At 40.1% G+C, this 20,899-nt stretch overlaps 1 protein-coding gene across 1 annotated transcript; it reads left to right on the forward strand.

Moving 5' to 3' along the window:
- The first annotated feature begins 121 nt into the window (after window positions 1-121).
- Window positions 122-14,510, forward strand: gnl1 (guanine nucleotide binding protein-like 1). Its single transcript, XM_026184744.1, has 12 exons — window positions 122-368; window positions 1,310-1,457; window positions 2,812-2,948; window positions 3,067-3,218; window positions 6,554-6,625; window positions 8,823-9,015; window positions 9,215-9,313; window positions 9,457-9,639; window positions 11,332-11,510; window positions 11,758-11,935; window positions 12,765-12,905; window positions 13,016-14,510. Exons 1-12 carry the CDS (start codon window positions 296-298, stop codon window positions 13,285-13,287), a joined length of 1,827 nt encoding a protein of 608 aa, XP_026040529.1. The 5' UTR covers window positions 122-295; the 3' UTR covers window positions 13,288-14,510.
- The last annotated feature ends 6,389 nt before the right edge of the window (window positions 14,511-20,899 follow it).

A 20,899-nucleotide genomic window follows, 5' to 3' on the forward strand; every position in this document is an offset into this window, starting at 1 on the left:
ATACACAAAGTAAAGATGTTTAATCGTTTGAAGTGTAATCGTAAAATGAGATTTAAATAAAGCCCCACAAATGCACAAAATGATCGGTTTTCCAACACCTAAAATTGGTTTCTTCCGTCATTCTCCGCAGTCTGCAGTGGATATGGCGTCACTGAAAAGTGTACGAGTCGAGAAACTTCATCCATGTAAATAACGCCAATAAGAAAGCTGTGTGAGAAGCTTTACGCAGCAAAACATACTGCATAGCTTTCTTTATATATAAATATATTTATCGTTTTGTTTGTTTTTTTAAACTATGCCCCGGAAAAAGCCATTTAGCAACAAACAAAAGAAGAAACAGCTACAAGTCAAACGGGAGAGAAAGAGAGGTAACAGTATTTTGCCGTTAGCATGCTAGGCTTAGCAGTTTGCTAACGGTCCGTGCTCCATTGCTGAGTTTAACTGCAATGACTCTTTGTGTCTGCATGTTGTCGGGGGTTCTTAAGTTGATTATCAAATCACTCATTTAGCCCGTAAATCGAGGCCAGTGCTCGTTTCCGCTAGCAGTCATAAGAAGCAGTGTGGTATAACTTTGCCTTCGGAGTGGGCAAGTACGTGAAAATTAGCGCACAGACTTGCGTTAAATGTGTTAAATAATGCAAAGTCGTGTGTTTTTTGTTTAACCATAGAAACTACTAGAGACAGAGCCACTCTAACAGAGGTCTTGGACCGTGGTGCTATCAATAGGTCAATTTATTACCACTAATAGCATACTGGGTTTAAGATTTTCCATGTGCTGTCTATGTTTCAAGTAATAAGTCGGCGTGACAAGTAACGTGATTTAGTATCCATCAAGGACGCCATAAAATGTGACATAACTTGTCAAAACTAGGCATGTTCCAACTAGGCGCTTCCTGAAAAATCCTGCCTTTCCTTTAGGTGTTGCTGAGTCCACTTAAAGCGTGATTAACAAGAAAAGTATTAGTTTTCATAGCAATGTTTATACTCAAGTGCTTACTGTAACCAGTAAACCCTTTAAGACATGCACTGAAAGTCTTTTCTACCAAGGTCAGGTCATCCACACAGGGTAGTCAATGAATTCTGCAGTGCAGGACAACATTATGGATTTATTGTACCCTCCATTAAATAATCAAGAGGTCAGGATAGTTGAATGTGAATTTCATAAACATTATCATGTTCCAATTAATTTATGCCTGGAAGCATTTAACATTTCCACCAAAATGAACCAATAAACCTGTTAATAAGCACAGTATTTAAGCAGCAGATAAGTTAAAAGAAAATTTCTTGGTATTGGTTTGTGATCTTCCAGGTGACACAGGCTCTGGGCCAAGCAGTCGCAATGCCAGTGTGGAGCGAGGAGGAGAGCGGCAGTCAGATACCTCAGACAGCGAGACCACTGATATTAGAAGAATAAATCAGCAGCCCTTCAACAGAGAAGGACGATATGACCCTAACAGGTGAGTTGTAAGAGTACAGCACTGTAAATGATTTCAGATTCTTGTTCTGTAAAACTGAGCGAAATCCAACAGCCTGTGCTTGAAGTCGCACATAAAAAAGATGCTTAAGTAGGAAGCAGCTGCATTTTGATAACTAATTGGAGGTTTAGAAGATCATGCAGAAAATAAGATAAATTCACATGTGTTGAATTTTACAAAAATAATGTAATTTGTGTTGGACATGATTTGCAGTCAAAATGTAATTAACGCTTATAATCTCATTCCAGTTATAAAAATAAAAATTCTACAACACTTAGAAGAATACAACAATAAGAAGGGTTTTTAATTTCACGATTTTAACTGCTGGACACAAACTGTCTCATGCTTCAAGTCCATTCTTAATATTCACTGTAGAATTGAAGCTTTAACACCCCCTTTTTATGCTGATTACTCAATCGGGATCGGTTTCCAGGTCAAATGGTCAGTAAACAAAGAGAAAATTCAAATTGTTGAATTTGTTGCCTTTACGTACACACATCAAAAGTATTTAAAAGCCACTGACACTCAGCAGAAGCTGTTCAGTCATGGAAGCCCATGTCACGAAGCCCCTCATACACATTTATGCCAGAGGAGGTTTTGAACACTGCAATGAATGGGTCAGCAGAACGTCGGTGACTTTTACGCACTCAGCACTAAGCGAGCCCATTCTGTTACTTTACTTTGTCTGCCACTTTGTGGCTTAGTTGCCGTGGTTCCTAAACCCTTTCACTTTGCAATAATACCACCTACAGTTGATTGTGGAATATCTAGGAGGGAAGAAATTTCCCAGACTGACTTGTTGTAATAGTGGCATCCTTTATGGTACTATGCTCGAATTCGTTGAGCCCTTTATAACAACATATTCTCTTAAAAATGTTCGTAAAGCTGGACTACATGGTTTGGTGATCAATTTGCCTGTACTGAAAACACCTTAATTCAAAATTAAGAGGTGTGCCCAATACTTTTGTCTATACAGTCTTTTTCTTTGTTTAATTTTTTAAATTATTATAAATATCCAACAGTAAATATACAACAAATTAGAAAGTGAAGATACCACAAGAGAGAAGGGAAAAAGGAAACAAGTAGAGAGTGATCTTCTAATCCTAAATTAGGTTAAAATAAATTAGGTCTGTAGGACGTTACATAGTTGACCTGTTTTTTCCCCCCAGTATAAATCAATGCTCATATAATGTATTTGTAAATAATGTGGTTCAACCTTTCAAATGTAGGAAAAAGAAGAAGGCACATTTTTCACTGGATAGGGGCTTTCATCATTAATTTGTCATAACAGCAGACAGTCATACAAAGGATCAACAGGGGTTTTCTCATTTTTTAGGTTCCGACTGCACTTTGAGAAAGAGGGTAAAGAGGAAGTGGAGAAGAGGAAGAAGCTGGCCAGGGAAAAGGTGCTGCAGCAAGTCTCGGACAAAGAACTTGAGGTTGACATCAATGACATCTACCCCTCAGAGAAAGGTCTGATTCATTTTGGTGTTAATCCTTTCTTCATCCTAAAATAAACCAAACGTGAGCAGAGTAGGCTAATGGAGTGGGTCACTGCTTGACACACTAACACTTGATTATTCACTGCCAGGCCTTGGTTTCCCACGACGGCCGTCCTGGAATTATGAGATGACACGGGAGAGCCTGCTGAGGAAAGAGGAGAAATCGTACAGAGACTACCTGGATGACTTGCACTCCAGAAACCCACCTGGCTCTCTCAGCCACTTTGAGCACAATCTGGAGGTAACTAAGTAAAGGAGTTTGTTTTTACTGTAGAAGTGCCACTGCACAATAATGAACTGTAAAAAGTTTTGATATTTATGGGGGGTTTTTTCACCAGCATTTGTGGTGAGTTTTGCAGGTCAAATTCTGTTTTAAAAGTTCCAGGAGTGCATTTGCTGCCTAAACTAACTCAGGCTGAAGTGCTGATTTTTAGGAGAACCTTTGTACTATGAAGTTGCTTTTATTGTCGCTGAGCACTTAATCAGATGTTAATCTCAATTATTATGGCTTCCGATGATTATGAAAGCAAAATAATGGGCATAGAAAACAACTTTGTGCACTTTCACCCCTACGTAAAAGCTCAAACTCATGCACTTTTTACTGTAGCTGGAGCCAAGGCAATTAAAAGAGAGCTAGTTAATTTAGTTACCAGGATCTATCTAAAAGAAGTAAATATCTCTGTAGGTGAAACTGTGGAAGGATTATGGCTTTTGGGACTAACAGATGCCCTTGTGAGGCCCCACCTCCCCGTGAATCTGTGTTCAACACCACCATCACATTTTAATTTATTTATTTATTTTCATAATTTAGTTATTAATTAATTTTCATAAGTCTTAAAGCTAAATAAATTATGGTCATTAAGTTAATGACTATTGAGGTTAACTAATTTAATTTAATTAAGGAGTGATCCTTCAAAAGACATGAATTGAATTCATTAAAGAACTGATTTTGAATTAGAAATTATTTGGCCATTAGACTCAGACGAAGCTACAAAACAGTATGAATCAGAATCTGAAAAGGCAGAATGACGGAGGAGATTTAAGCACACAGAACTGAGGCTGGTTTGTAGAAGGTGTGCATGAACATGGTTGGACCTGAGTGATAACAACATAATTAAGTTTGACAGCACCGCTAAGCAGAAGAATAGCTAGTATCCCAGTGACCCAGGATTGCAGGCAGATGAGTGAACACAGATCTGTCTTATTGAACATATGCATAAGCTTAAATATAATATTAAGCCTAAATAATTATGATTCTATCTTCACGGGGCTTTAGTTTATATAAATGTAATGCTTGTGTTCAGTCTAACGACCTTTGTCCAGAATCCAACAAGTCAAAACACCCTCCACTTTTTCAGATGAATCATCACACGCCACACCACTGTGGTTAAACTTCGTCATTTTCACACTGATCCAGGGCTAGTGACTAATTTAATGAAATTCTCTGCTGTGCCACTGTGCATTCATGCGTGTCTTTTCTCAATATCGGTCTTCATTTTGCAGTCATGGAGCCATTTTAGTAATGTGGTAACTGCTTTTTGGGGGGCAGAACACTTCTGCAAAAAGTCTGTGTTCTTGAATCATTCCTGACTCTTTGAGAACAGATGAAACATGAAGTATTGCTGCTTGTTAACACATTTTTAGGTAAGCTGACGATTACCCAGCAGACCTGCTGTGCCATATTTGTCTTAAAGGCATAAATGTTCAAGCTGTTATCCAGCATGTGGCTCCAGGACTTACCACAGACTCATTATATCATTTCTTAGCTCAGGATGATGTAGGGATCACAAAGAGTTATAGAACATAGCTTTGTATTGTCTGATATTTCCCACTGGTAGAAGCACCATTATATCTTCCTTGCATGCTGTGTTATTGTTCAGTTTTGCTCCAAGTATGAAACCGATAACAATATTGTTCAAAACCACAAGCCCTGCAGATCATTTAATTTCATCGTGGGGGTTCTGGAGCCATATCACAGCAGAAGCAGGGCTGGTGTAATAGGTGATCCTCAGTAGTCTGAAATTGTCTGTTTATTTTTGTTTTGTTTTTTAAATGGAAGTCAGGATAATAGAAAAATATAATTTAGATTAAAACGCTGATTGAACATGTTGTTTTTCCCGGATAGGTTGATTACATTAGACTTTAAATGATGTTATCTTAAACCTGCAACTTATTTTTTTTTTTTAATATTAATAGAAACATCAGAAAGCTGTCTGTCATTTCGACAAATATAAACACTGAGGGTGGTCTTTGGACAGTACATGGTAAAGTGGTTAGCGCAATCACCTCAGAGGTTCAAACCTCCCTGAGGCCTTTCTGTGTGGTGTTTGCATGTGAAACCAGCTTCTCAGTTTGTAAAATATACCGTACTGCAGTGTAAAGAATATGACGGTGTAGGAAGCACTATTTGAAATCTAAGTTTTAAGCTCTGGGACTCATTTTTTGGTTTAAATGGTGTTGGTTATTCCAGTTTCCATAGTGGAAGTTGATTAAGTTAATGTTGCCTTTTTAAGCACTGTAGCTGGTTTTACTGCCCTTCACTCTTATTTCAGGGGAAAAGCATAAAGCTGCTTTGTGTGGTTTTGACTGTGCAATGACCACATGTGTCACATGGTGATTATTTTTATACTCCTTCCTCTCATAAGTATGCACCCTCCTCTGTCATTATTGTGATAGAGATTAAATGCTGTTAAATACAGGTCACTAACACTGACATGTTAAAATGACAGGTAATAAACCTGAAACTTGTTTGTTTTTTTGTACTCTTCTGGCTCTCTGAAAGCAGTAAAACAAGTTGAAAAGAACTTTAAGAAAATAGTTTTGCATTGAACCAAACCAATGAAAGTTTGGTTCATTTAATTCTCTGCAGCAACTAAATTCACATTATCACCCTTCTGTTTTAAGAGTTCGCCACTGTCGCTTGCTGTTGTAGGGCTTTTGAATTGAATGTGTTCCGAGTTGCTGTGTCACAGCGGTAATTTTTAAAGAGTATACTCCTTCCTTCACAACTGCTACACATGTGGCAGTTATGAAGCATCATTCAATTGCAGAGTGAATGTTTAGGCCACCTGGGAAATTTAGGTCCAATATTCAGTCCCTGTTCTTGGTTCCCAAATGAAGTCTCTGCAAATTAACGAAACATCTGGCTCTTGAGCTGCTAAATGCTCCACCATGTTCACCAGCTAGTTAATAATTACATTGGTCTGCTGTTTGTCAGCTGTGGAGGTCTGGTGCATTGTGTTATTTAGAGCTTTTTCTCTGAAAACAGCTGCCCACTGCAGCTGAACCTGCTGAACAGTTGTGGGTCAAGCAGCTAATCAGCTTGAAACTCGGTATCCATCTGCGCAGGTCAGAGCAGAGCTTTCTATTTGTTAAATAACTCTCTTTATGTACACCGTTACAAGCAACCACTCTGACTTTGTCTTTGGGTTTTTGTATTTGTGTGTAGTCACTTGGAAAATGTTCGAGTAGTTTCTAACACATCCTCAAGTTGAGTAAAAAAGGAACTAGTGGATTTGTTTTATTTACAGTATTAAACCTCATTCTTTTCCCCCCCATTTGCTTTCTTTCTTTTAGACGTGGAGGCAGCTTTGGAGAGTCTTGGAGATGTCGGATGTGATTCTTCTCATTGTTGACATCAGGCATCCGGTAGGTAGAGGTGGTCTCCACTAGATGGAGACACAGTCAAAAGTTATTGTTTATCTGTTTGTTTACCTGATGCATTTTATCCTGAAAGCAGGTTTTGTTAGAGAGAGCCTCGAATGGGAACAGAGGGCGCTGAGTAGATAGCAAGATTTCTATACAGCTATTACTACCTGTAGGTGCACGCTGGCAGACGACAAGAAAAGATATAAATTAGAAAATTATCTCATGCTGCTTTGGCATCAAACGCATATTGTCATTTTACCCACTTTTTAGATGTAAAATTGAGTTTCCTGAGTTGCACCAAAACTGTCTGCTGGTTATTTGAGAAGAAAATAAATGACCGTATTTTATATGTGAATAAATTTGACCCTTCATTCGTCTCTTCAGTTTATCAGAAATTTCACTGGAACATTTTATCAGCATCTCATTAAATTGTATAGATGCTGTGACCTTGCTGATGAAGTGAGCTGAATTCAGTTACTGCTGTGTTCAGTGTGTGTCTGTGTGATCTGCTCCTGAAGATTCAAGTCAATTCAGTTTTATTTATATAACACCAGTTCACAGCAACGTCCTTTCCAAGGTGCTTTATATTTTAAGGAAAATATATTTCCATATTGGAGAGAGAAAATCTCACTAATCAGATGCTCTCCTACCAAGAACTTGGTAGCAGTAGGGAGGAAGAACTCCCTTTTAAAATGAAGAGATCTCCATCAGAACAAGGAGCACTGAGAAGATAAAACACAAATCTACTGGAAATAGAAAACAAAAGTTAATGGCATCAGTAGTGGCCCATAAATGAGGAGAGGAGAGGTGAGGTGCATCACGGGACGCCTGAGCTTATAGCAGCAGATCTGATTGTTCAAGGTCACCTGATCCAAACTTAACTATGAGCTTTGTCAAAGAAGAAATCTTAAAAGTAGAGTTTTGTCTGACTCCCAAACCAAAACTGGAAGCTGGTTCCACAGGAGAGGGGTGAGAAACTCAAGGTATCACAAGTAAGCCTGCACTCTTAAGCTCTTTTTGCATCAGTACCTACTCATTTTCCATTTCAACTGGATACCACCTAATGTGCGTGGGACCGTTATAGCAATGGAGCCGACTGTCCTGTGACGTCATTTGTATGCGACACAAACGCTACAATGAAGGTGGAAGTTAAGGTGGTGTTATACCTGCTGCTCGGTCTGTGGCTTTATGTCAGACTCGGGGACCACAGTGTTGTTTCCATGTAGCTGTTTCCCTCGTTGCTGGGTTTCAAAAACAGCAGTTTTTGAAAGGAGGAAACTCTCATGGGTCATGCATGCAGTCTGTTGATGTCACATTTTCAGATTGCCTCAGATTGCTTGGAACCCCAGTGGAGAAGCTACTAAAATGTACCCTGTACCAGGTACTATCATCTAATGGAAAACCTTGAAAAACATGTCAAGTCGAGTCAACCTGACCTGAGTTGGTATTAATGGAAAAAATGGTATTAGATCATAGTGTTTTATTGGGCCAAGGTAGTATGATGGGGTTTGATCAATCCAGCCTAGAAGTAACAAACACATGAACTAGTTTTTAGCGTTACTCTAAGAATGTTTCTAAACACTTTATAAACATCGGAATTCACATTAAAAATAAAACCTAGTTCCGTGCTTCTGGCATGGTTACATTTCCCTTTTAATGCAAATTTAAAAACGGTACACTTATACTTGTTTCTATTTATAATGATTCAATCTAATGGGTTATTTTTTTTAAAAGGCAGTAGTTGTTATGGAATGCCTTTATCACCTCTTGAGTGGACTACTGCAACTCCCTGTATATGGGATTACCCGGTTCCATTCACTCTCATTTGCAGATGGTTCAGCATGCAGCTACTTTTAACTATCAACAAAGAAAACAGAGCAGATCCACACTGGTCAGCTCAGCGGCACTAGCTACCTATAAAGGTTTTCATTAATTATTTGTTTTCAAAGCCCTCCATGGATTAGCTCTGCGATACACTGCAGGTCTTTAGCTCAGTATTTTGCCTCCAGGTCAGTGAGGTCATTGTTCCAACAGCTTCTCTCAGTGCCCTCTTCTCGCCTAAAAACCAAAGGTTTTTGATGTACATAAGGTGTACCTATTTTCTGTTGGATTTGGTTAAGTGTGAGCTCCATCATTGTTTTGTCAAACTACCTATGAATGTTTCTATTGCTCTTGACTTGACCTGTATACCACCCAGGTGCTGCAGTTCCCTCCAGACTTGTACCACTACATCACTGGAGAGCTACAGAAGCATGTGGTCCTGGTATTGAACAAAGCCGACCTGTGTCCTCCACCACTGGTAATCGCTTGGAAACACTACATGGCCTCCCAGTTCCCCCACCTGGAAATAGTTTGCTTCACCTCACACCGTGGCCAGCCATACAGCACAGGTGAGGAGAGGGAGAGCCGATGGGGGGGAGGGGGTTAGAGAGAGAAGAAATACATGAAAAATAAAGTCAGACAGACAAACCTGTCACTTATTGAACTTATTTCAGCACAGTGTAATCAGAATAACCTGCTGTGTGTCTGTCCAGCCCCTGTAGTGACTGCAATAACTGTTGTACTTTTCTGTTCTGTTCTGACTCACAGTCCTCCAGAAGAAGAGGATGAGGAGAAAGGCTGACTGGAGTCAGGCTGGAGGTCCTTTAGATATCCTAAAGTCTTGCCAGGAGATCACATCAGGGAGAGGTAGGAGAAAAAGTCATTTCACTGTTCTTCTTTTATAATAATAATTAATACATTAAGTTATACACACGATGAATTTAAGCAGCTTTTCATTCAAAATGTTATTGATCATCTTTTTGTTTTTTGTTGCTTTGTTGTTTTGTCAGTTGACCTCTCCAGCTGGGAGCAGAAGATTCAGAGAGATGCCGTTTCTGAGCGGCTGGACGGAGAACGGACAGATGAAGGAGCAGAGTCTGTCTTGGTGGAGCATCAAAGTGATAGTGCTTTGGAGATGAGCAGTCCATCACAGGAGCTCTACAAAGATGGTGTACTTACATTGGGCTGCATAGGTAATCATTTTCTCAGAGAACAACAATCTTTGGCCAGAATCAATGAACATTTTTTTTTTTTAATTATAGCAAAACAGGTTCTTGTTAAGAAACTTGGAAAGTATATCTTAGTATTTTCTCCAGATATTGCTTTTTTGGTAAGAAATTAGAATAGTTTTTTCAGATAGGAAAAAAAGTACCTCAAATCCATGCTTATCTGGGAACACAGTATTATTTCACTTTTATCTGATTAGGAAAGAACATTGTTTTACCAGTCCACAACAATATAATTCGATTTTCAGATTAAAAACTAGAGGACAAATAGGTTTAGCCTGAAGGCCATAGAAAGGAAGTCATGGTATGTCTGTTATGTGTATCTTGATTATAATCGAGTGTACCATTAGTAGATCGGCCAATCTCAATATGCAGCCTCCTTAGGCTAATAGTTTAGCTTGTAAAGTGACCTAGTTTGTCTCCAGACCTCAGTCCTGTAGAAAATCTGTGAGGAAGCTGAAGCTTCATTTTCCAAGCAGCAGCCAAGAAAACTGTACTTTCTGTAAAGAGCAGTGGGCTACTATTCCTCCTGAGATGTGTCTAAACCCAGTGACCAACTACAAGAAACGTCTTACGGCTGTGATCATCAACAAGAGTTCCAGCCAAGTACTAACTAATGTTTTGCTTGGGGATCAAATATGTATTTCACTCAGTGACTTGCAAATCAATTTATAACTTTTATGTTATATTTTATGTTATGTTATTTGGTTGATATTTTTATCTTCGTCAAAATGAAAATACTAGAAAAATTAGACAGAGTTTTCTTTTCTTTAAGCAAATATCCATAAAATAGGGTGTCAAATAATGATTTCCCCCACAGTACCTTCTCACATTGTTATTGTTAATGGTCAGTCTTGCTCGTAACTTTAGAATTCTCCATCTAGCTCTTTGGACGTGTCTGTGAGCGTCACAAGGTCATAGCTGTAGGTGCTCCCTCATGCAGAAGAAGTTACTTGTGTGAATTCCTCTCAGCAAAGTGAGAAATGTCAGTAGAAATATTGGCCGACTGCAAAACTGTGGCTGAAATGATGGTGGTAATTTCAGTGTCTAGTGTGGCAGAAGAGGGAGGGTTCAGCCTTCAGAATAAAATACAACAAGAAAAGTTGTCAGGGAAAATATTGGCTCTGCAGCAACCTCCCATGATGCATTTCATTGCGCTCAACCGAGCACCCAGCAGGTCATTTGAGTTCATATTTGCCTGTTATAGGCACAGTGTTTTTATTCCTCTGCTTCTTGTAACAGATTCTGTATGTGGGTGTGTGTTTGTGTGTGTGTGTTTGTGTGTATATTGTTAAATCAAAGTGTGCATATTGGAGCTTATCTAAATTATCTCTTCGCAAAGTTAATTGAAAAAAAAAACAACAACAAAAAACACCTGCTCGATCTGCTTCTTGTGGTGTTGATGTGCGAAGTGACCGTACAGTTGGTGTTTCTATCTTTTAATAAAAGACATTGCGTCATGCACTTAAAACATGCACCTCACTCTCATTAAACATTAAGAAGTTTTTACAAACTTCCTTTTTTGAATCTAGTGTTCCTGACTGAATGTAGTTATTGGCATCTGAATATAAATTCACAAACAGTGACTCTTAAAAAGAATTTATAGAGCTTGAATACTGTTACATATGAGTGCCTTTGTAACCTCTCTTTGTTTTCCAGGTTTTCCCAATGTTGGTAAATCTTCAGTTATAAACAGCCTGGTGGGAAGGAAGGTGGTAAGCGTGTCTCGAACCCCAGGTCACACCAAATACTTCCAGACCTACTACCTCACTCCGACAGTCAAGCTCTGTGACTGCCCCGGGCTGGTCTTCCCCTCCCGTGTCAATAAACAGTTACAGGTACAAGTTCACTGTTGTGTACTCCAGAGTAAATGTGACTTTCACTTTACTTGCCCGATTGGATGCGGTAGAAACATAATTGTATTGAGTTGCACGCTCTCCAGGAGTATTTTGTGTGACTGTCGCTTTCATTTTTAAATAGCTCTTAGTTGCTATCTTGCTGTTACCAAAGGTAATTTCTGACCTGTCTTTATTTTGTTCGTGAATTTCTTCCTCTTGTTTTTATCTTTAAATGAATTTTCTATAGATTCTGGCAGGCATCTACCCAGTGTCTCAGCTACAAGAACCTTACAGCTCAGTGGGTTATCTGTGTGAGAGGACCCCCTTCCTTTCCATACTGAAGCTCAAACATCCCAGTCTGCAGGAAAATGAAAGAAACCAGGAGTCTGAGGAGCCCAGCTGGACCGCCTGGGATGTGTGCGAGGGTAAGGTGGTAGTTAGCGTCACAGCATCTGAGTTGTTGTGGTCGTTGATAGTTTGGAAACTTCAATACTCTAAAATATTGAGAGGATAAATGGCAAGCTTCCTTTAATGCAAGTCACAGATCTTTATTGATTCTAAAATAACAAAATCAGTACAATTCAAAGGAGAGCCAATCCCCTGCTGCAGGGCCACTGCCATTATTTGCTCTCTCTTGTCAACACAGCCCTGTAGTAAAAATCCGCCAACAATGCACTGGTCCATTTATCAAGTCGAATTGAACAAAGTCAATTTTTTATGTAGCACATTTAATCACAACAAATGCTGACTAAAGTGCTGCTCAACGTCACGAAAATAAAAATGAGTCAATAAAACAATTAGAAAACAAATACTGACGTGCCCTAGCTGTCTGTGGCACCCCAGGCACATTGTTTAGACTAAACATGTACATCACAAATATAAACTCTGGCCTTTAAACGGGCTTTGTTATTTACTCAGACAGCTAGATGTCCATGTCACTCAGGCAGTATTAGTTGGGCTGTTCTCAGCTGTGGATTCGGTGCTCTAACAACCATGTACAGTAGCAGGGTGGTGTTTTAGTAAAGCACTCAAAATAAACTACAACAGCCTCATTCATGATAATGAAAGAACGAGTCAGGCAGTTTTGTGGTGTTTCTAATATTATCAGTACAACAAGTTGTGCACAGGAATAGGCAGACGTGATATTTTGGATACACAGACATTATTACCAGTAGGAAAATAAATATAGACTGTGCTCTTTTAATTATACCTTCATTTGATAGATTGTCACCAATTTATGCTTCCTTCTTTCAGCTTGGGCGGAGAGAAGAGGCTACAAGACAGCGAAAGCAGCTCGCAACGACGTGTACCGTGCAGCCAATAGCCTCCTTAGGTTGGCGATTGATGGCAGATTGTGCCTCTGCCTCAGACCGCCCGGGTACAGCTGCTTGAGAGGTAAGAGAAGGCCCTCTGTGTCTCTTCATTTCAACTCTGAGACTATTCGAAAAGTTAAAATGCCAGGTGGGTGGAATTAATTTATTTTGGGGATTATTTATGGTCTGCAGAGCACTGGGAAAATCACCCAGACTTGCCAGAGATTATGGCTCTTCAAGGAAGAGCAACAGAGGAAGAAGGAACCGCAGAGAGGGACGATGAGGAGGATGGCGAGTCCAGCACCGAGCCAGAGGAAGAGAGAGACAGGGATGCGGACGATGACGAGGACGGAGATGGGGACGATGAAGATGAGGGGTTCGGGCACCCGAGACGAAGCGACGATAAGCCATCTGGCTTTACGGTCAACATGTACAACGTCCTTCGGGAAAATGAGTGCGAGTGATAACAGAAGGAGACGCAAGGATGAAATAACCTGTTCCTCTGCTCTGACTTTTACCCATCTGCCCCAGTCCACTCTTCGTTCCTTGTTTCCCATAGACCTGCATTCCTCCTCGTTTTTTTTGTTGCACCTCCGCCTCCTCGTGTCATTACCTTCTCTGTACATTAACATGCTCGATTCTAATCCATTCATATAAAGCATATTCCATGCTGTGCCTCTGCTCTGCTTCTTCTTCCTTGAAGCCTTTGTTTTTTAAAATGGAGCTTTTAGGAATGGGTTTGGTTTGACTTGAGCTTCACACATTGCATGTAGTTCTCAGAGACAAAATGAAGTAACTTCCCTCAGCCTGGAATGATCAATCTCTTCATAAATGAGTGACCTCACAGCTGAGATGCCAAAGTTTGGAAAAGTATGATGAAACAAATCAAATGCACTGTTGATATGATGTCATTCACTGAAGCAGCCATTTGGCTCTCAGAGCAGCTGGAGATTAAAAGAACACAACTCTAAATCCTCTTCATTGACCACAGCGTGTCTCAACTTTGAGTAGAGGGTGTGGGAGGGTACGTGAGAAATGTTAGGCTGTATAACTAGAACTAATAAAGTAAACATTTCACGCACAGTTACTGCTATTATGAGTCAGAGATAATTTATCTGATCTGAATTTACATTATTCTGCGTCAGAGAGTGATGTGGGTTTTTTGGGGGTAGTGGTGGGTGTTTACACTCCTGTATTGCTGGATGAGGCTGTTTCAGGAATTAAACCTGTAGTGTTTTAACTACTACAACTGTTTTCCATAGATGTTGATGGGGATTGTCAGTATTTCTTCCAGGATTCGGCTGCGCTTATTTAGCATGTTTATATGCTGATGCCAGCACAGTGAATTTTATCCAACCGAGACTGCTTAACAATAATTGAAGGGATTGTTTAACATTTTTTTGATTTTTACTTTTTTTGCCAAAAGGTACGTTTGAAGATTGAGCCCTTTGTTAAATAAAGCTACAGCTAGCAGCTGATTAGCAAGACTGGGACTAGCGTGACTCTGTCGAATGCTTGTAAAATCAGACCATAATTGGCCAGAAGTTTGTTTAATCTGTTCTAAAAGCTGCAATTTGTAATCTTCTTTTTCTTTCTTGGTTGTTCTTGGGCAGTGGATTCCTGCCACCATGAGGTTTTGTGAGCAGAGAAACTCTCCCTCATCAATAAAATCCTATTAAAACTGCAATTAATTGTTACATTTCAGTATTTTATAAAACTAAAAGAAACAAGATTAAAAGTGTTTTATTTGGCTTAGAGTATATTTAACAAAGTGAGTGTATGATACCTTAGTCCTCAGTTGCAGAAGAATGTGTATTCTGCAAGTGGTTGCAGATGTTTGGTGGCTGTCACTCTTAAAGCCCCGTTGATGCAGGCCTAGAGACTGATCAGTGACCCCCTGATCACCAGTGATCCTAGAGAAAATTTTGTATTCAGCAACCGCTGCTGGCAGTTGCTAGCATCAAAATGGTCGCAAAGAAGTATGTGGTGCTGTACTGAAAGCCTCCTTATGATCACTTTGATTTCCAGCAGGTTGCATGGAAGACACCAACTTGTCTGCAAACACTGGCAAACAAGTCACTCAGCTATAATGGAAAAAAAACAATCCAGTGCGTACCAGACAGAGTTTGCCTCGAAGTTTAAAAGTTGTGTTTAATTTGAAAGCAAATATTCAGGTTTCCGGTTTGCACTGCACTTTTCACAGTTGTACTACAGATCGAAGATCCATCTGCTAGTAACCAAAGCAACCTCGCACGGATGCTTGTGGTGTATCATCGCCACGACCTGCAATAAATACTAACCAGCTGTTAGGATTATGCATTTTTCTTAGTGCCCTGGGATCCCCGGGGGGGTTGCCGACCAGTCTGTAGTCCTCATGAGGCCTTATTTGATAAATTAATATAAACTCTTTTATTTTAAAATATTTTCCGATGGAAAAAACTGAGATATAATGGCCTTTGAAGATAGTGGAAGTCTGATTTTTTTAAGCTTTTGACGTCTCCTCGCTGGCTGGTCCTTCTCTGTGCACTGCTGACACCTTTATATGAAAACTCAAAACACTGTTATTAAAAAAAACAAGCGATAAAAAATTATCAAAGCTATTCCTTTAAAACACAGAAGGAGATACTGGCCATTACAGCGTCCACCTGTCCTCCATTATATATAACATTATGCTTCACCTCTTCTCCAAAATTTCAAAGTGGACATTTCTCTGTAATGTGCGATGGCCCCGCTCCAATCCTGAGTACTGTATTATCGTGTGCTGTTGTACATCATTCATGTGTTCACCGAGGGAATCCCACGGCACGGTGTTGTGTTACTGTGTAATACATCACACTGCAGCAATGACACGCTGTCATTTCTACTATTGGTACAATGAAAGTAGATGCTAAACACTACCATGCTGTTAGAAACACAGCAGTGTTTTAGTTGTTTTGATGTGGGAGTTTTTTTCCCTGGAAATATTGAAACTGACAGCGTCTGGAGAGTGTAGTGTGAGTGTAAAGGCTCAAGGTGTGTTCAGGCTATTTGCTGCATTCCTCATTTCATTCCTGGTATGCCTAATGATGATGACTGGACTGCTTTCTGCAATAAAAGAAGATAACCTTCAGAAACTCTCTTTCTTTTTTTTCTTTTTTTAGTGCATTGTTTAATGATGTGTTTATGATATTTGCTTGTACCCAGAGCTGTAAAGGACAGTCTTTCTACGAAGTCCCCCGTCCACCACATCCTCCTAATTTCAGATGCACATAATTATGCTTTTCCTTTGAATGGCTTGACACAATCTTCCAGGAGGTTTGCGATCAAAGTGGACAGCTCAGACATGTGATTGAGCATTGTCAGACTAATTGCTGTTGGTATACTTCCTGAATGCATAATAGACATAGATACATGTGACTTATCATGGCGATCTGGGTGCTTTATAGTTGTCTCGTAATTAGTTGGGGGACTTTCTTTTATGAGTACCCGAGGGAGATAATTACGATGATGAGATTCCGTGACGATAACGATCAGCTGCGTGTTGCACAGATCTAATTAAAGTCCTCCTAAACTACTTAATTGGTAAATTTCCAGATGGCCAATATTTAAAGCAGATACCGTGAAATGAAGTTAAAGTTATCGAACCACAAAATCATTACAGCGTTATTAAAGTTGTTGTTGAGGTTGAACCCCTGTGAAATGTCTGAATGTCAGTGGAGATGCTTTAATCAAACCTTAAACATAGTAATTGTAGTTGTAGCCATCTATTTCATACTGTAATATGATAGGTGGTTAGTATTAGTTCACAGTGCATTTGCACATGTCCAACAAGAGGTTTTAAAATAATCGTATGCATAACATATGCTCACTGGCCACTTTATTAGGCACGCCTTGCTAGTATCAGGTTGAATCCACCTTTTACTCCAGAACTGTTTCAGTTCTTCAAGGAACAGATTTACTGAGGTGCTGGAACCATTCCTCGGAGATTAGGGTCCAAACTGACACGACAGCATCACACAGTTGGTGCAGATACTACAGCTACTCATTTATGATGCCAATATCCCGTTTCAGCAGCCGTGCTGTGTTGGATTGCGATCTGGTGACTGTGGGGATGATAAACTCAACCAGTCTGAGATGATTTGAACTTTGTGATAGTATGTTATCCTGCTGGAAGCAATGATCAGAATATGAGTTCACTGTGCTTATGAAGGCATGCACATGGTCTGCAACAATACTCAGGTGTGCTGTGATGTCTAAGTGAGTTGGTGCTGAAGTGTGTGTGGGGGCAGTGTGGGACAATGGTGAGAGGTGGTTTTGACATTTTCATATTAAACTTAATTGTGCATGTTACTAGATGATCATTTGGCATGTCCGGGCCAGATATATCATATTTCAAGTGTCTGCTAACTACATGTAAGGATAAAAGAAGCTTAAGTTTGATCTTTGGTCCCTTGTGACAGTCCTCACATACTCCCTTATTCTTTTCTTTCACAGTTATTTCAGCTGCTCTTCTGTCTGATTACAGTTTGGATGTGTCCACATCCATATCTAATTATGACACACAAATACTTCGCACCATATTTTCCCCTGTGCAAACTTGAAAAAATAAAAACTGTATTTCTGAGAATATATTGTCTGCTGCGTTTTCTATCATATTCACCAAGCAAAGCTTGTGACTTTTTGGTGACTTGTAACTTCCCCCCATGAGTGTGGCATTAGGCTTCTTTGAACTACAAAAAATAAAGAAATCAAAACTTTCCAGCATGGATATTGAGGAAAAAACAGACTTTAGAAGTGCACATCCTGCAGAAGCAGTCACAGTGTGGGACTTTCTCTCAAGATGTGGGAATAAAGAATAAAGATGCTGTGTAGTCCCAACATAAAGAGAGTCATCTGGTCACCCTACCCACAGGATTACACCAGCAGCAGGCTGCACTATTGATACAAGGTTTGAATGGCCCATGCTTTCATGTTGTTTATGCCAGATTCTGCAGATCCTACTATCCAAATGTTACAGCAGACAATGGAAACTCATTGGAAAAGGCAACATTCTTCCATTCTTCTGTTGTCCAGTGTTGTTGACAACAGAAGATGGGAAATTTTGTGTGAATTTTTGCCTCGGTGGGACCCTGTGTGGTCTTCTGCTGCTGCAGGCCATCCGTTTCAAGATTTCGTGTGTTGTGTGTTCAGAGACCAGCTCAACTGTCATAAACTACCGTGATGCATTCAAAGTCCCTTAAATCACATTTCTTCCCGATTGTGTTGGCAAGTCTGAACTTGAGCAGTTCGTCTTGACCATGTCTACGTGCCTGAATGCATGGAGTTACTGCCATGTGATTGGTTGATTTGGTATTTGCATTAATGATGTAATCCAAATATCGATTAATTACAAATGACGAATGAAGTGGCTGTTGAGTGTATATCGTTTATATCTTCTGCAGGAAAATGCAAAATGTGTGTATTGGCATTATTTTCCATATTATCCATACACATTTTAGATTTTTGAGAACTCTCTGGCCCAGAGTAGAATTTTAAATAAAGTTCTGCAAATCTGAAGAGCCCAAGTTGGTAATAACTTGTTCTCCAGGGTCAGTGAGGATGAGATGTGTTTTGGTTTGTGCATGATTGGATAGACTCCAGTGTTGCATTAACCTGCGTAGGAGGTGGGAAAATAGATAGTTGCACTGCTTGCTGTTATCGTCAAAGTATAACCATTTGCTTTACTGGAATAAATCACACATTTCATTATAAAAACAAAAAAAGAAGTATGAGTATTTTTATGAGTATGGTCTGGTCCCTCGAGAGCGAGGAACAGGATCAGCAGTGTGGTGAAAAGATGCTGCCGAGGAACGTGTTGTCTGCTTTCATCATAATGCTGTTTGTTTATCAAAGTACATCCATTTTTCAATTTCACTCCACTGTGTGTCTTACATGACAACGTTTAATAAAGCGGGATATGTTTGCGTGGAAAAAACGCTGCAGCTCCACGCGTTGACCACAGCAAAACTGCTTCTATTATCTGTGAAGCATGTTGAACAGATTATCATCCGTGCCAGCTCCTAATAAAATGATATCCATAGTCATCTGATAAAAATCTCAAACCTTTCCTTGAGATTTATGCTCTGCTTGAGCGCCGTTCGTCACCATCCTTGTGGGACTGACAGTGTTTGTCAAATCAAAATCACTCTCGACGCCCATCCAATCCTCCTGACGGAGTAAATCTGGCTGCAGCTATTATCTCATTATGTTTATCATGACCCAATGGGCACCATTCACGAGCAAGCTGAGACAGTACAATGATAATCACCGCCGAGAAGTGCCATAATCATTATTTACTGGTTGGAAGTGGGTGGAAATCCCCTCATTTCAGCATAATTTCGAATCGGTGCCAACTTGTATGGTGCTAAGAGAAGCTATTTGCTGACTAGATAAACTCAGAGGGGGGAAGTAGAGGAATCATCTGGAATTGTTTCCGATTTGCAGCTCCTTAATTTCCCCAGTCAGAGCTCTAACTATGTTGTGGCCCTCAAACCTGTATGGCAGTAATTACAGCCAGACAAAGACCCCAGATTTACTGGTGCATGTCGCCATAAATTTCAAAAGTGTTAATTAAATTCTGCTGTGCTGAATGTGTTTGCTGCCAACATCAGTCACGCCAATCATGCCCATGTGGTTTGAATTTGATCTTTCTTCCTGTTTTTTTTTTTCTGGTTTGGAAAGCTTTCTCATGACGTGATCAGGTTGTTGTGGGGATTCTTCTCCCCCTCTCTGCTCAACTTATTTGCCCCACTCGTGCTCTCCGTGTGACCCAGGCTAACATTTGGGCGAGACCGGGGAATAATGAAATGGCTGCGCGTGAGAGCTAGAGCATAAGCAGAGCAGAAAAATTCATTAGTCTGGTTTTATACTCTCCCCTGGGCTGTGTAGACACACATACACGCATACAGGTGAGATAGAGGGCGGACGGGGAGTTGTAAAAAGCTTTGCATGATGAAAAAGCAACAAGAACCACAAGTGTGTTAGCGTTGAAGACGGGGAAAAAAAATGCCACACTTGGCTCTGTAGAAACAACCAAACTGCAAAGAGTCTCATTATGGTGAATTACAGTTCTTTATCTCAGCTGGCAGGTACACCTCTGCGGTCACTAGAGGGCTATCAAAGCCAGCATTAACATCAAGAGCCTTTTGCTACGGTTAATAGTCAGGTGCACCGAGCTGCCTGTCTACAGGCGATATGATATTCCAGCCGTGTTCAGCTTTACTGTCTTCAGAAAAGTCAGGACACAATTACGTGGGTGTTATGTCCTTTATAAACACATTTCCTGTCTGTGAGCGTTATCAGAGTGTGAAAAGATCAGAACTACCTTTTTCCTGGGGTTTTCCCTGCAACAGGCAATTTCCTTTTCCTACGCTTTTCAGTGAAGTTGTGTAACAAATCAGAGAGCGACACTATTCTCTCACATACAGAAACCACACTGGTAGTAACACACACACATATATGCTTTCTCATTTTCTATCACACACACTGATTTACAGCTCTGGCAGTTGTCCCCCAGTCGGCATCCTGGTGCTGCAGCAGCGCTGTGGGGGGTGGCGAGGCCTTAACACTGAAGATTGGATGTCCTCCGCCGCTTCCCCTATCATCGCCTCCTATTGCCATAACCAACAACTGTGTGAAGTACACACACTCCAGCGCTGTCTGCACGGTCAATTTTAGTATCTTTGATGTAGATGTGCCCAGTTTATCCTACAAAATATCATTCTTTGTGCTTTCCCACATTTTCTGACTTTAACCGAGTCTGTAAGACATGAAGCGACATGAAGCACCATCTTGCAACACAATGGATTTCAAAGTGACTTCTTGTTGACTTTGCAGAGAGTCTTTGGTTGAACGTCTCTGCATTTGGAGTAGCTGCTCAGAGCCCAGAGAGGTAAAATTATCCAATCTATCAAAAGCACAATCTTAGATATGAAAAATGAATAAATGATACAAGACATAACTACAAATTTGTCTTTCCAGCTCCCATTAGTCATCTCACAAACTCAGATTTTATCTCCTAAACCAACCATCAGAATAGAAAGAGGGTGAAATCAGTCT

The sequence above is a fragment of the Astatotilapia calliptera genome, chromosome 11, assembly GCF_900246225.1.
Source record: "Astatotilapia calliptera chromosome 11, fAstCal1.2, whole genome shotgun sequence".
In the NCBI taxonomy this organism is placed as follows: domain Eukaryota; kingdom Metazoa; phylum Chordata; class Actinopteri; order Cichliformes; family Cichlidae; genus Astatotilapia; species Astatotilapia calliptera.